We start from the raw sequence: 16442 nt of genomic DNA, 5'->3' as shown, positions 1-16442 counted from the left end.
ACACACACACCGGGGTCCGGAACCTTTCCCCAGCGCCGGGGCGGACGGGGATGAGCGGCGCACGGGGCGGCAGAGGGGAAGATGGCGGCCGGGGCGGATTTCTTGCTCCGATACCGGGCCGTGTCCAACAAGCTGAAGAAGTGAGTGATGGCGGCGGCGGCGGCGGCGGCGGGGGGGGGATGGAGGGGGGGAGAGAGGGGGGGAGGGAGAGGGGGGGGAGAGAGAGAGAGAGGGAGAGAGGGAGGGAGAAAGGTGTAGAAAAATGGAGAGGGAGGAGGGTGAGTGTGAGTGTGAGATGATGAGGGGAGATAGAGAGGAGAATGTGAGGGAGGAGAGGAGAGGGTGGGAGAGGGAGACGGAGAGAGGAGAGGGTGGACATTGCGGAGATTGGGGTGAAGTAATGTGGGCGGGATGTGTGTCCCCCAGTTGCCGGGGCTTCAGCCTGCTCCATCCTCAGCCCTTGCTCTGGGTGCGGGTCTGTGGAGCTGGCAGTATCACGGTCACAGTCACACGGCGTGGAAACAGGCCCTTCGGCCCACTGAGCCCTTGCTGACCAATAGGCAGCTGTAGATGTAAATGGGTGCCTAGTAACTCCGCTCTTGCTCCTTCTCTCCCCCCCCCCCCCGTCCTCACCTTTCACCCCATCAGCCGTCGCATCCAGCACATAATCCTCCGCCACCTCCAACATGCTCCCACCACCAGTCACATCTTCCCATCTCCAGCCTTTTACACTTTCCCTCCGCAACTCCCTGGTCAACTCGGCCCTTCCCACCCACACCACCCCCCTCCCCGGGTACTTTCCCCCTGCAACCGCAGGAGACGCAACACCGTCCCTTTACCCTCCTCGACTCCGTTCAAGGACACCGACTGTCCTTTCAGACGAGGCAGAGGTTTACTTGCACCTCCTCCAACCTCATCTACTGTATCCTGTGCTCCTTAAACACCCTATACGCCCATTTTCTGTTCTGCTCTGTTCCACGTAAGAATATGTTGTTTTATTACCCCTGTGTGCACATTCCCAGTATCACTTCCTCTCGCTATAAAATGTTTCTTGTCTCTTTACACGTGACACTCCCTGTTACACTCCAAATAACAACTGAAAAGTATGTTAATGTCTACAGCGCATTCTCTGTTACTCTCTGAAGATAAGTCCCGACTGAAAACGTCACCCATCCTTTTTCTGCAAAGATGCTGCCCGACGTGCTGAGTTACTCCATGGCTTGGGGTTTATGCAGAGATGCTGCCCGAGCCGCTGAGTTACTCCAGTGCTTTGTGTCTATCTACATCTACAATGGTCCCATTGTATTCCCTGCACACTTGTATCAACTATCCCATGGATGGAGAAACCTGCAGCGGGCAATTAACCTACCGCCGCGCCAATGGCAGTCTGTTCCAGCCCCTGTGCCCGCCATGGTTAAGTGGGCAGTGGTGCCAGTCCTCAGTCAGGTCCTGTACCAGAGACCATGCAAGCTGCCAGCGAACGTCTCACTTCCTTTGACCTAGTGGACTCTTCCACTGGTGGGAGAGGCGAGGACTAGAGGTCACATCCTCAGGATTAAAGGACGTTCTTTTCGGAAGGAGATGGGGAGGAATTTCTTCATTCAGAGGGTGGTGAATCTGTGGAATTCTTTGCCACAGACAGCTGTGGAGACCAAGTCAGTAAATATATTTAAGGCAGAGATAGATAGATTCTTGATTAGTACGGGTGTCAGAGGTCACGGGGAGAAGGCAGGAGAATGGGGTTAGGAGGGAGAGATAGATCAGCCATGATTGAATGACGGAGTAGACTTGATGGGCCGAATGGCCTAATTCTGCTCCTATCACATGATCTTATGATTGTTGTGTGTTTGCTTTTTGCAGGCGGTTTCTGCGTAAGCCAAATGTGGCGGAAGCAAGTGAGCAGTTCGGTAAGTGGTACTTGTTAACGTTAGAACACCTATGGGTTCAGTGAAAATGGGTGCCTGATGGCCGGCAGGGACCCAACAGAAGGCCTGTTTCTGTGCTGTATCAATCTACAGTGGCATGGTTTAGTTTAGTTTAGAGATACAGCGTGGAACCGGGTCCGTATTGACCAGGGATCCCCGCACATTAACACTATCCTGCACGCACTAGGGACAATTTTACATTGACACCAAGCCAAGACTACAAACCTGTACGTCTTTGGAGTGTGGGAGGAAACCGAAGATCTCGGAGAAACCCCACACGGGTCACGGGGAGAACATACAAACTCCATACATACAGCACCCGTAGTCAGGATCGAACCCGGGTCTCTGGTGCTGTGAGGCAGCGATGTGAGGAGAATCACCCGTTCACACTAGTTCTACGTTATCCACCATTCAAAACCATTCAAGATTCAAGAGAGTTTATTGTCATGTGTCCCAGATAGGACAATGAAATTCTTGCTTTGCTTCAGCACAACAGAATATAGTAGGTGTAAATAAATACAGAACAGAACAGATCAGTGTGACCATATCCAATTGAATATATAGATATACACACACATAATTAAACAGATAAAGTGCAATGAGCTGTTAATGATCAGAGTTTTGTTTGATGGCGAGTTTAATAGCCTGATGGCTGTGGGGAAGTAGCTATTCCTGAACCTGGATGCTTCAGATTTCAGGCTCCTGTACCTTCTACCTGAAGGCAGCACGATACACACACGGAACAATTTACAGAAACCAATTAACCTACAAACCCACACGTCTTTGAAATGTGGGAGGAAATCGGTCTTTGGGATTTGAGAGCCTGTAGATAACCCACGCGGTCACCAGGAGAACGTGCAAACTCCACACAAACAGCATCTGTAGTCAGGATCGAACCCGGGTCTCTGGACCTGTGAGTTAACAGCTCTACCCACTGCGCTGCTAGGTTTTATACATCCTGTGAATAATAATGGAATTGTTAGCAATAATATCAATAAAAATAACAAATGGAGTTAAATCTAAATGACCATTCCTTCCATTCATCTTTGAAACGATCAGGGATTGGCTTGGCCTTGAATCCAACCTTGGTGACTGGGGTCTGCCTCCTTCACCGACCCACTGTCGCCATCACTGACCCCTGACCCCAGGCACTGACCCCAGTTACCGACCCCTGACCCCCGACCCCGGGCACTGACCCCTGACCCAGTCACCGAACCCTGACCCCAGTCACCGAACCCTGACCCCAGTCACCGACCCCTGACCCCAGTCATCGACCCCTGACCCCAGGCACCGACCCCTGTCCCCAGTCACTGACCCCCTGACCCCAGTCACCGACCCCTGACTCCAGTCACTGACCCCCTGACCCCAGTCAGCCTCCATCACTGACCCCTGCCCCCTGTGTCGCCATCCCTGACCCTCCCCCACCCCGACTCCGGTCTCCGCCCCCTGCCCCCCCCTCCCCGTCACCTGGCCTGGTTTGTGAGGGGCGGCGTGATGCCTGCGTCCACCCCTGCTGACGGGAGGCGGTTGTGTTGCAGGTCAGCTGGCCAAGGAGCTGAAGCAGGAGGAGTGCCTGCAGTACGCCGGCTTCTGCAACCTAGCTGTGGCACGGTAGGCAGCTCACACCGCACACGACGGAGTGGGAGGGGGAGTGTTGAAAGTGCTCACGGGAGGTCAGCTAGGTCACGGAGGTGTTCGGCGAAACGAGCGCCCAACCTCCGCTTGGTCTCACCGCTATAGATCTGGCTGACACACACACACACACACACCGTGCCCGCCTTCCCCACCCGCACTGCCGCTGCGCTGGGACCGGGGCGGCCATCACAGTGGAGGGGGGGGGGGGAGGATGTCGGTAAACCATAAGTGGGTGGTTGAATGAATACCTCATTGTCACGTGTGGCATGTCGCAGTGAGGGCCTATGTCTTGCATTCACAAGTATGCAAAGTGCCGCCACAGAGTTACAAGGTGTTGCGTTTTTAGTCCCCCTTTGTTCCCCGCGGCCCCCCCCCCCCCTGCGTTACTGCCCCCACCCCCCGCTCTCCCCCTCGGATAAGGATGCTCCCCCAACCTCTCCTTGTCTCCTCTCGCCACTGTCCATGTTGCTCGGGCTGTGTGTGGCTTCCCGTCCCCACCAGAAGGTCACACAGTGTGGAAACAGGCCCTTCGGCCCAATTTGCCCACACCGACCAACAACACCATCCCATCTACACTCCTCCCCACCTGCCTGCATTTGGCTCATATCCCTCTAAACCTACCCTGTCCATGTACCTGTCTAAATGTTTCTTAAAAGTTGGGATAGTACCTGCCTCAACTATCTCCGGCAGCGCGTTCCAAACACCCACCACCCTTCGTGTAAGACACGTTACCCCTCGGCTTCCTATTAAATCTTTCCCTCCTCACCTTAAATCTACATCCTCTGATTCCCAATGGAGCACGGTGGCCGGCATGGGCTAGTTGGGCCAAAGGGCCTATTTCTTCGCTGTATGACTCTATGAGAGATATGGCACAGGAACATTCCCTTCGGCCTACAGAGTCCATGCTGGCCTTTCAACCATCCAGTTACACTAATCTTCCATTCATCCCATGGGAATAGTTGGGCTGCAGTGCCTGTTTCTACGCTGTGTAACTCTATGAGAGATGTAGCATAATCTCCATTCCCCCCACATTCTCACCAATTCCTCTCACATTCTACCACTGACCAACACCAGGGGAATAAACCCGCTGACCCTCGCGTGTTTGGGACGAGAGAGGAGAGCGTGCAAACTCTGCACAGACAGCAGCTGAGGTCTGGATTGAACCCGGGTCTCTGGAGCTGTGAGATCTCGGCCTTATTCCCGACTGTCCGCGTTCCGAATGGGTTACAAAACGGAGCTCTAATCCGGGCAGAAGCTATTGTTGAGAAGGTACTAATACACTTTAGGCTTTAGAGATACAGCACAGAAACAGGCCCTTCCACCAATCGAGTCCATGCCGACCTACGATCATCCCGTATACTGGCACTATCCTACACACTACAAACTATTTACAATTTTACCAAAGCCAATTAACCTTCAAACCTGTGCATCTTTGCAGTGTGGGAGGAAGCCGGAGATCTCAGAGAAAACCCACGCGGTCACAGGGAGAACGTACAAACTCCATACAGGCAGCACCTGTAGTCAGGATCGAACCTGGGTCTCTGGCGCTGTGAGGCAGCAGCTCTACCACTGCGTCATTACGCACACGGGGATTGCTGTTCGGAATGGGCTCAGTGGGCCGAAGGGCCTGTTTCCAAGCTGTATCTCTACTCCTGCGCAACCGTGCCGCACAGTGCCAGAGACCCGGGTTCGATCCTGACCACGGGTGCGGCCCGTGCAGAGTTTCTACGTTCTCCCCGTCACCTGCGTGGGTCCCGTTGAGTCTCGCCGGGCTCCCCCTGTGTCGAGGCCGCCGTGGGCTAGTGGTCTTGCCCTCATTGCCGCCGCTCTCCTCCTGTGCTGCAGATGCGAGCAGACGCTGTTCAACGCGGCCGGAGAGGCGCTGGCGCTGACGGACGCGGCCCGGCTCTTCCTGCAGGCCGAGAAGGAGACCCAGCGGCTCCAGTGCCCCGGCTTCGAGGAGCATCTGCAGGCCGCCACCAACTGCTACAGCTTCGCCATCAAGGTGAGGCGGCAGCACACCCTCGCTGTCCCACGCTGTCCAGGCAACCCGTACCGTCTGTTAGAGAAAACCTTCAATCACGCCACTAAGATCGGGAAAGGCAATCAACTTTATTTAAGAGCGTCAAATACACCAAGAGATTGCTCGCCAAACAAAGTTCACAAGTTATAGGAGTAGAATTAGGCCATTCGGTCCATCGAGTCTACTGGCCCAGAGGAGGTTATCCATTGACTTGGCCTCCACAGCAATGAGTTTCACAGATTAACTATTCAATCATGACTGATCTCTGCCTCCTAATCCCATTTTCCTGCCTTCTCCCCATAACCCTTGACACCCGTTCTAATCAAGAATATGTCTATCTGTGCCTTAAAAAATATCCATTGACTTGGCCTCCACAGCCCTCTGGCAATGAGTTCCACAGATTAACTACCCTCTGCCTAAAGAAGTTCCTCCTCGTCACCTTTCCATAAGAGCGCCCTTTAATTCTGAGGCTTTGACCTCTGGTTCTAGACTCTCCCACCTGTGGAAACATCAGTTCCACATCCATTCTATCCAGGCCTTTCATTACACTGTAAGTTTCAATGAGGGGTCCCCTCATCCTTCTATACTCCAGCAAGTACAGACCCAGTGCCTCTAAACCACGCTAACCCACTCAATCCTAGAATCATTCTTATAAACCTCCTCTGGGCCCTCTCCAGAGCCAGCATATCCTCAATAAGGGGGCCCAAAAAATAGATGAATCTATTCCTTATGTACAGAATATTTCTTTGATGTAGATAATTACTTTGATGTTGTTTTCTGTAGCAGGTACTTAAGCTTTTTACCTTTAGTTTAGTTTAGAGATACATTACGGAAACAGGCTCTTTGGCCCTCCGAGTCCACACCGATCAGCGATCCCCCACACTAACACTATCCTACACACCCTATGGCCAATTTATACATACACCAAGCCAATTCACCTCCAAACCTGTACGGCTTTGGAGTGTGGGAGGAGACCGAATATCTCGGAGAAAACCCACGCAGGTCACGGGGAGAGCGTGCAAACTCCGTACAGACACGCCCGTAGTCGGGATGGAACCCGGGTCTCCGGCGCTGTAAGGCAGCAACTCTACCGCTGCGCCACCCTGGCCGCCCAAAAGAAAACTGTGATGGTTAAACAGAGAACAGACAGCTTATTTAAACTCCCCACTCATGGGTCATCGGGGTGGAAGACTAAACCCTTCCCACACACACAACAGGTGGGCAGCCTGAACTCAGTGTGAATGTGCTGGCTAGTCATCAGGTTGCACCCATCAGTGAAGCCCTGCCCGCATTTGGAAGACGCGAGTGCTTTCCCTGCGGTGGGCCTTCAGCTGGGAAGACTGAATGAATCCTTTCCCACATTCAGAGCCGGTGAACGACCTCTCTCCAGTGGGAATTCTCTGGAGTCTCTGTAACACAGCTAAGTTAGGAAACCCCTTTCCCGCACAGAACAAGTGGACGGCCAGTGTGAGCCCGCAGGTGTATCTGTAGCCGAGATGTATCTATTAATACTTTCCCGCACACAGAACAAGGGAATGGAGTGTGAAGTCGTTCATGTGTTTCCAGGTAGTTCAACCCAGTGAATCCCTGCCCACACACAGAACAAGTGGACGGCCTCTCCCCAGTGTGAGTTCGCCGCTGGGTCAGCACGCTGGAAGAATCATTGAATCCCTTCATACAATCAATAGAAAATAGGAAGTAGGTGAAACTTAGAAAATAGGTGTAGGAGTAGGCCATTCGGCCCTTCGAGCCAGCACCGCCATTCAATGTGATCATGGCTGATCATCCCCAATCAGTACCCCATTCCTGCCTTCTCCCCTTATACCCTGATTCCGCTATTTTTAAGAGCCCTATCTAGCTCTCTCTTGAAAGCATCCAGAGAACCTGCCTCCACCGCCCACTGAGGCAGAGAATTCCACAGACTCACCGCTCTCTGTGAGAAAAAGTGTTGCCTCGTCTCCGTTCTAATTGGCTTACTCCTTATTCTTTAACTGTGGCCCCTGGTTCTGGACTCCCCCAACATCGGGAACATGTTTCCTGCCGCTAGCGTGTCCAAGCCCTTAACAATCTTATATGTTTCATTGAGATACCCTCTCATCCTTCTAAATATATGTTTCAATGAGATACCCTCTCATCCTTCTAAATATATGTTTCAATGAGATACCCTCTCATCCTTCTAAAATCTGGACATGGAGTTGGTTTCTCCTCAGCGCCAACTTGCTGTTGGTGTCTCTTCAGGTTGCAGGCTTGAGTGAATCCCTTCCCACAGTCGGGACAGGGAATTAGTTTCTCCACTGTGTGAACCTGCTGGTGGGAAGATTGAGTGAATCCATCAGAGCTAGTGAATCATTTCTCCATGCTGTGAAACGTATGGTGCCTGCCACTATGGATCTCTCCCACGCGTTCAAGTGCTGGGTAACTGAAGGGGTTAACAGATTCCCGAACTTCAATCCTCTGCTTGTTCTATCCTGCCGCCAATCCTCCGGAGTCTTTTGTCCTTTTTCCCAATGGTCATAGAACTATTATAAATCATGCACCTTCAAAAGACAGAGATCAACAAACACATCTCAGTCCCACCTCATGGTAGATAAACAGATGTCCTGTAACTCTTTCAACCTCATCTTATTATTTTGCAATTGCATTTGTCTTTCACACGTCCCGTGCGGGTGCCCGGAACGGACCCACGCAGGCCGCTGGGGAGAACGTGCAAACTCCGCACACAGCTAGCTCCCGTAGTCGGCATCGAGCCCGGGTCTCCGGCGCCGTGAGGCAGCAACTCTACCGCTGCGCCCCGCTGTATGTGAGGAACGTGGAGCCGGCCTATGCACACGGCGAGATCCCGCGACACAGGCCCGTTTCGGGTTGTGGTGTGTGGCGTAGACTCTTGCCCGCGGGATCAGAGGACTATTCCACACAATCTCAACGAACGGGTCAGGCAGCATCTCCGGTGAAAAGGAATGGGTGGCGTTTCGGGTTGAGACCCTTCCTCGTTGAAAGCTTTCTCCCTCCCTCTCACGCCCCTCTCCTTGTTTTGTACCAATCGGAGCGGGCAACGCTCCTCGCAACCAGATTTGGCATGGATTTGGAAAATGGCGGCATACTATGGCACCTATTGCCCGCAGGATCAGTGGACTATTTCTGTCGTGTATTTCCACACAAACTCAGCGGGTCGGGCAGCATCTCTGGGGAAAAGGACTGTTTCTGTACACTTGCCTAATGGGGGAAGGACTCCTTCAAAATCGGGTCTGAAGAAGGGTCTCGACCCGAAACATCACCCATTCCTTCTCTCCAGAGGTGCTGCCTGTCCCGCTGAGTTACTCCAGCATCTTATGACTACCTTTGGGGATGTGGTTGGGTATGGTAATACTCTACTGGTCTCTCCCTCTCTTCCTCCACCCCCCACCCCCCCCCCCCCCCCCCTCTCCATCTCTCTCTCCCCTCTCCCCTTCTCTCCCAATCTCCCACCCACAGGTCTACATCGAGCTGAACCAGCCTGTCATGGCCGCTAGTCTCTGCTTGGAGCTGGGGAATGCTTTGAAGGTAAGAGCAGCACACACTTCCGCAAGAGAACACAGGAAGATAGGATGTGGAAATGGGAAGCACAAATGAACTGCAGATGCTGGAGTCTTAAGCAAAACACAAGACGCTGTAGAAACTCAGCGGGTCAGGCAGCATCTGTAGAGAACATGGATAGGTGAGGTCTGTTGGAAGGAACTGTAGATGCTGGTTTACATCGAAGATAGACACAACATGCTGGAGTAACTCAGCGGGCCAGGCAGCATCTCCGGAGAAAAGGAATGGGTGGCGTTTCGGGTCGAGACCCTTCCTCAGTGAAAGCTTTTCTCCTCCCTCTCACCTTGTTTTGTAACAAATTCACGCTGTGATAAACACACCCCCAAAACTTAGAAAATAGGTGTAGGAGTAGGCCATTCGGCCCTTCGAGCCAGCACCGCCATTCAATATGATCGTGGCTGATCATGAGAATCAGTACCCCGTTCTGCTTTTTCCCCATATTCCTTGATTCCATTAGCCCTGAGAGCTGTCATCCAAGAGTGAACAATATCCTTAACTTTATTCGTTGATGATCACAAATACAAAGGGCAAACATTCACAAGGGGGGTCAGAGAGGGCAGGTCTCTTACACTGAGTGTATGTGGTGACTGCAAGGTGCTGCCAGTGGAGATGATGGAATGGATACAATCTTCTTGCGAATGAAACATAAATAAACCAAAGGACTAGTTAGATCTCAAGCCGGGTGTTGAGCAGCCAGGTTGTTGTCTCTGTTGGTGTCAATATCTGCCAGGCCCTGACACAGCTCCATTTGGTGGGTGGTAGAGCGGGCACCCAGAGATGACATGGTTGGCCGTCTGTTGTTCTGCTCCACATTCACAGGCTGGGCTCTGGCAGAGGGAGCCCCCATCTCCACACGCAGGCATTGAAACGCCCAACTCCAGTACCAAGTCTGTGGAGCTTCACCCATGCTCCTCTGGGGAGGTCAGACTGGACAGCTTTTATCAATACAATACAATACAATACAATACAATTTATTTGTCATTTGAACCCCATTGAGGTTCAAACAAAATGTTGTTTCTGCAGTCATACACACAAGAAAGAACCAAGACACAACACAGTTTACACAAACATCGATCACAGCGCATCTCCTCCTCGCTGTGATGGAAGGCAAAGACTTATCTCTCCCCTGCACTTCCCAATCCCCTCCCGATGTCAGAGTCAAAGTCAAAGCCCCCGGCGGGCGATGGTAATTGTCCCACGGCCCTTTAACGCCGCGCCAGGTGATGCAAGGCCACGCTCCGGGTCTTGTTGTTGGAGCCCCCGGCGGGCGCTAGCAAAGTCCCGCAGCCATTCCAAGCCGCGCCGGGTGATGATGTAAGGCCCCGCTCCAGGTACTCTTCAACCCCGCAACTCGGGCGGGCGAAGTCGCCGTTGCGGAAGCCCCGAAAAGCGGTCTCCCAGCAGGGACCCGCGGGCTCCCGGTGTTCCTGTCCGCCAGACCTGCGGTAAGCCTCCGAATCCCCGGGGTCGGGTCGCAGCAGCGCGCCACCACCGCTCCTCCCGCTCCGAACTCGGCAAGCTCAGCGATGGTGAGTAGGTCCGCAGGCTCCGTGACTGGAGCCCCAGGTGGTTCCTGCTGGAGGCCACTCCACGGTGCTGGGCCCCAACGACAACGGAGACTCGACAGGGGAAAGGTCGGGTTCTCCGTGCAGGGGATAGATTTTTAAAAGTTTCCCCCACCCCCCGCCCCCCCCCACACACATACCCACACACATACACAAAAAAATATAAAAACTACATTCAAACGAGACAAAAAATAATAAAAAGACAGACGGGCTGCAGAGGCCGCTGCGACGTGAGTCGCGCCACCCACCGGTGAAGAGATGTCGCTGTGTAATGGATATGAGGTTGCCTTCCACTCCGGAGACTCCATGTATACAATGATATTTCAGTGAAATTAAATGGGCACTGGAAGAGGCATGGCACAAAAGGATATGTGTTGGCCGGCATAGGCAAGTTGGGCTGAAGGGCCTGTTTCCACCAGTATGACTGGTGTCCCCCATTTCCATATCCTATCTCCCAATTCACCCTTTGTTTAGTTTAGTTTAGTTGAGAGAATCAGCGCGGAAACGGGCCCTTCGGCCCACCGGGTCCGTGCCGACCAGCGATCCCCGCACACTAACACGACCCTACACCAACGAGGGACAATATTTACATGTATACCAAGCCAAATCAACCTGCAAACCTGTACGTCTTTGGAGTGTGGGAGGAAACCGGCGATCTTGGAGAAAACCCCACGCAGGTCACGGGGAGAACGTGCAAACTCTGTACAGACAGCACCCGTAGTCGGGATCGAACCCGAGTCTCTAGCGCTGTATTCACTGTAAGGCAGCAACTCTACTGCTGCTACAGCGCCACCTTCCGCCATTAGCAGGGCACCACACCGGTAGTCTGGGCCAGCTCTGATCCACGCAGTCCATCTCACTGTGCAGGAGCAGGGCACCCATAGAGCCACACGGCGTGGAAACAGGCCCTTCAGCCCAACTTACCCACACTGGCCAACATGTCCCATCTACACCAGTCCCACCTGCCTGCGCTTGGCCCATATACGTCCAAACCTGACCTATCCATGTACGCGTCTGTTTCTTAAATGTTGCGATAGTCCCTGCCTCAACGACCTCTTCTGGCAGCTCGTTCCATACACAGTGTGAATGAGTCACCCCTCGGATTCCTATTGAATCTTTTCCCCTTCACCTTAAACCTATGTCCTCTGGTCCTCGATTCCCCTAATAGTGGTGGCAGGCTGTGAGAAATGATAGTGTCAGAGTGTGACCTTTAGTGTCAGAGTGTGAGTAAAGGTGTCGGAGTATGAGAATTGGTGTCAGAGCATGAGTAACGGTGGTGTCAGTGAACCTGTTGCTGACACTGCTAGCACCCCGCTCCCTGCTCCCTCCCTGTTGTTCAGTGATGGGCCATTGTTGTTTGTTGCTGGGTTTATGAATCTCCCTCTCTCCCTCTGAAGGAGATGAATAAACCGGGAGAGGCGTGCGTGTACTATCACAGAGCGGCCGAGCTTCAGTCCCAGGTGCCCATTGAATGCCTGCTGTCCCTTGGCAAGGTGGCTTCCTGTAAGATCATAATGTGTGAGTACTGCCCCACACCTCCCTTCCCCCCCCCCCACTCACCGGCCCCTTGCTCCTCGTGTCTGCCTCCGTCCCTCCCCCCCCCCCCCTCTCTGGTTTAGTTCAGTTTAGAAATACAGCGCTGAAACAGACCCATTCACCCACCGAGCCCGTGCCGACCAGCGATCACCTGTCCACGAGCACTATCCTACAGCACCAGACAGTCGCAGCGGTCAGGATTGAACCGGGGTCTCTGGCGCTGTGAGGGTCTCTAGCGCTGTGAGGCAGCAACACTACTGCTGACCCACCGGGTCTCTGGTCCTCGGGGGATGAACAGGGAGGGGCTGGTTCGGAGGTTCCCTGTACAGGCCATGGCCCTTCCTCCAGGCCGCTCGGTCCACAGTGCTGCTCCTAGCCCCCGGGCCTCGCCACTCCCACGCATCGCCTCAGTCGCGCTACGCCACGTGTCTTGCAGGCGATTATGACGGAGCCCTGGCCGTCTTCACCGAAATGCAGCTGATGGCTCAGGAGAAGGGACTGCAGCTACCGGGAACTAATGCCCCCGTCGGTGAGTGTGGGGAGCGGGCACTGTGAGGGTGGGTGCGGGTGAGCGGTGCATGGTACGTGTGGGTACTGCCTGGTGTGCAGTCTCCCTGGAGGTTCACTGATTCAGTCCCCTGATAGCGTAGCGTAGTGAAGAAGGGTCCCAACCCGAAACGTCGACTCTCTGTGTGTAGCTCGGTTTAGAGATACAGGGTAGAAACGGGCCCTTCGGCCCACCGAGTCCATGTGATCCCCGTACACTACCCGACACACACTATGGACCATTTTACATTTATACCAAGCCAATTAACCTGCACGTCTTTGGAGTGTGGGAGGAAAGCGAAGATCCCGGAGAAAACCCACGCTGGTCACGGGGGAACAACGCGCAGACTCCGCACGGACAGCGCCCGTAGTCCGGATCGAACGCGGGTCTCTGCCGCTGTGAGTCAGCAACTCTACCGCTGCGCCTTTGTAGTGTACAGGGAAAGACACAAAAGTGCTGGAGTAACTCAGGGGGTCAGGCAGCATCTGTGGTGTACATGGGCAGATGATGCTTCAGGCCAGGGCCCTTCTTCAGACTGATTGTAGTAGGGGTGGGGGAAGGAATGCTGGGTGGGGGGGGTGGCACAAAGCCTGGCGAGCGATAGGTGGATGCAGGTGAGGGGGAGGGTGATCCATCTCCTATGCCTTAATGAGGAAGATCAGTGACATCTACCCTCATGAAGACCAGCTCAATTATCCGACCACTTCACCGGTAAGTTTCTGTCTCACTCGGTGAAGAACAGCACGGTGGCGCAACGATAGACTCGCTGCCTCACAGCGCCAGAGACCCGGGTTCGATCCTGGCTATGGGTGGTGTCTGTATGGAGTTTGCACGTTCTTCCCTGTGACCCCGTGGGTTTGCTCCGGGTGCCCCGGTTTCCTCCCACATTTATTTGTCGGTCGTGTCGGAAGGAACTGCAGATGCTGGTTTTAAACCGAAGATATGACACAATAAGCTGGTGTAACTCAGCGGGACAGGCAGCATCTCTGGAGAGAAGGAATGGGTGATGTTTCGGGTCGAGATCCTTCTTCAGACTGGTTAGGGAAAAGGAAAACGAGAGATATAGCCGGCGATGTAGAGAGATAAAGAACAACAAAGGAGAGATATGCAAAAAAGTAGCGATGAAAAAGGAAACAGGCCGTTGTAAACTGTTTAAGAAGGAACTGCAGATGCTGGAAAATCGAAGGTAGACAAAATTGCTGGGGAAACTCAGCGGGTGCAGCAGCATCTATGGAGCGAAGGAAATAGGCAACGTTTCGGGCCGAAACATTGCCTATTTCCTTCGCTCCATAGATGCTGCCGTACCCACTGAGTTTCTCCAGCAATTTGTCTACCATTGTAAACTGTTTGTTGGGTGAGAATGAGAAGCTGGTGCGACTTGGGTGGGGGAGGGATAGAGGGAGAGGGAATGCCGGGGCTACCTGAAGTGAGAGAAATCAACATTCATACCACTGGGCTGTAAGTTGCCCAAGCAAAATATGAGATGCTGTTCCTCCAATTTGCATTTAGCCTCACTCTGACAATGGAGGAGACCCAGGACAGAAAGGTCTATGTGGGAATGGGAAGGAGAATTAAAGTGTTTCAAAGGTTAATGGGCTTCAGTAAATTGTCCCAAGTGTCTAGGATGGAACTTCCGATGTTGGGGAAGTCCAGGACAAGGGGTCACAGCTTAAGGATAAGGGGGAAATCCTTTAAAACAGAGATGAGGAGAACTTTTTTCACACAGAGAGTGGTGAATCTCTGGAACTCTCTGCCACAGAGGGTAGTTGAGGCCAGTTCATTGGCTATATTTAAGAGGGAGTTAGATGTGGCCCTTGTGGCCAAGGGGATCAGAGGGTATGGAGAAAAGGCAGGTACGGGATACTGAGTTGGATGATCAGCCATGATCATATTAAATGGCGGTGCAGGCTCGAAGGGCCGAATGGCCTACTCCTGCACCTAATTTCTATGTTTCTATGTTTCTATTGTAGAGGGTGATTGGTGGTGGGTGCGGACTCGGTGGGATGAAGGTCCTGTTTCCACAGTGAAACTCTGAAACGAAACCTACAGCGAGCAGCAAAGTGTTCCCTGTGTTGACATTTGCAGGTGCGTTTGTGGATATCATCGCCAGGTGTGAGGTGTGCCGGGTCTTGCTGCTGATGCTGCTCCAGGTAAGGGCTCGCCCGCTGCCCGCCACACTGTCAGTGCCCCTTGCGGCTAGCGATACCGCATGGAAACATACCCAGTCCATTGCCGACCAGCGATCACCCATTCACTAGTTCGGGTGTCAGTCATAGAGCCCCTACTCCGCCATTCAATTGAAAAGTTGCCTATTTCCTTCGCTCCATAGATGCTGCTGCACCCGCTGAGTCTCTCCAACACTTTTGTCTACCTTCGATTTTCCAGCATCTGGAGTTCCTTCTTAAACAATTATACCTGATCTATCTTTCCCTCTCAACCCCATGCTCCTGCCTTCTCCCCATACTAACCAAAAATCTGTCAATCTGCGCCTTAAAATATCCATTGACTTGTCCTCCACAGCCGTCTCAGGCAATGAATTCCACAGATTCACCACCCTCTGACTAATGAAATTCCTCCTCATCTCCTTCTAAAAGTGCATCCTTTAATTCTGAGGCTGTGGCCTCTGGTCCAGGACTCTCCCACTAGTGGAAACATCCTCTCCACATTCACTCTATCCAAGCCTTTCACTATTCAGTAAGTTTCAATGAGGTCATGATCACATTGAGTGGCGGTCCTGGCTCAAAGGGCCGAATGGCCTACTCCTGCACCTATTGTCTATTGTCACCCCTCATCCTTCTAAACTCCAGCGTGTACAGGCCCAGTGCCGTCACACGCTCAAAGGTTCAAAGGTTCTTTATTAGTCACCTACACCAATTGGTGTAGTGAAATGCTTGTTGCCATTGCAGCACATAAAAAAAAGAATACAACATAACAATAATAAAGAAATTTAAACATAAAAAACATCACCCCCCACAATTATTCCCATTATGAGGGAAGGCACAAAGTCCATGTCCACCCATAGTCGGGCCTTTTGAGTTCTCCGCAGCCGTCTTTACGGAGGCCCGATGTTCCAGGCCGTTCTCGCCGGGTGATGGTGCTCCGGCGTTGGGAGAATCCTCTCAGCGGCTTGGGATGCCTGGAACGGCCGCTTCCTTACCGGAGACTGCGGCTTCCGAAGCCGACAGGCCGCACTGGGTGTAGCTCCAGCACTGGCGATCTCGGCGAGAGATCCCAGGCTCCGCGATGTTAAAGTCAGCGCCGCCGCTCATCAAACATTACCCGAATCGTTCCTGGGATCATTCTCGTAAAGCTCCTCTGGAGCCTCCCCGAGTTTGTTGGTTGTGCTACTTAAGGGCTTGTCCCACGAGCATGCGACGGCATGCGGCAAGCGCGACCTAACGTGGTCGCTTGAGCCGGTCCCACTTCGATCGCCGGAGCCGTATAAGGTTGTTGCGCGGAGCTGTTCCCGACATCGCGCGTTCAAACATTCCGCGCGACAACGGCCTACCGGCCCGTAGCCGCATTGAGCCCATACGCACCGCCTCAACGGGCATACGCAGCGTCTTGGCGCCGTGCGCCTAATGCGGACTTCGCTCGAACTTCACATCAACTCGTACGGGATCACTCGACCTCCGCGC

At 53.2% G+C, this 16442-nt stretch overlaps 1 protein-coding gene across 1 annotated transcript in view; it reads left to right on the top strand.

Moving 5' to 3' along the window:
- The first annotated feature begins 11 nt into the window (after positions 1 to 11).
- f8a (coagulation factor VIII associated) overlaps positions 12 to 16442 on the top strand; it is a 24814-nt gene continuing 8383 nt past the window's right edge. Inside the window, exons 1-8 of the mRNA XM_055663033.1 lie at positions 12 to 140; positions 1861 to 1907; positions 3464 to 3536; positions 5406 to 5565; positions 9055 to 9123; positions 12119 to 12239; positions 12694 to 12786; positions 14890 to 14954. Of these exons, the coding sequence (XP_055519008.1) occupies positions 82 to 140; positions 1861 to 1907; positions 3464 to 3536; positions 5406 to 5565; positions 9055 to 9123; positions 12119 to 12239; positions 12694 to 12786; positions 14890 to 14954 (687 nt within the window). The 5' untranslated portion in view covers positions 12 to 81. The remainder of the gene's footprint in view (positions 141 to 1860; positions 1908 to 3463; positions 3537 to 5405; positions 5566 to 9054; positions 9124 to 12118; positions 12240 to 12693; positions 12787 to 14889; positions 14955 to 16442) is intronic.

This window comes from Leucoraja erinacea, chromosome 37, assembly GCF_028641065.1.
Source record: "Leucoraja erinacea ecotype New England chromosome 37, Leri_hhj_1, whole genome shotgun sequence".
Taxonomy (NCBI): domain Eukaryota; kingdom Metazoa; phylum Chordata; class Chondrichthyes; order Rajiformes; family Rajidae; genus Leucoraja; species Leucoraja erinaceus.
This window is presented reverse-complemented; position numbering and strand designations above follow the sequence as displayed.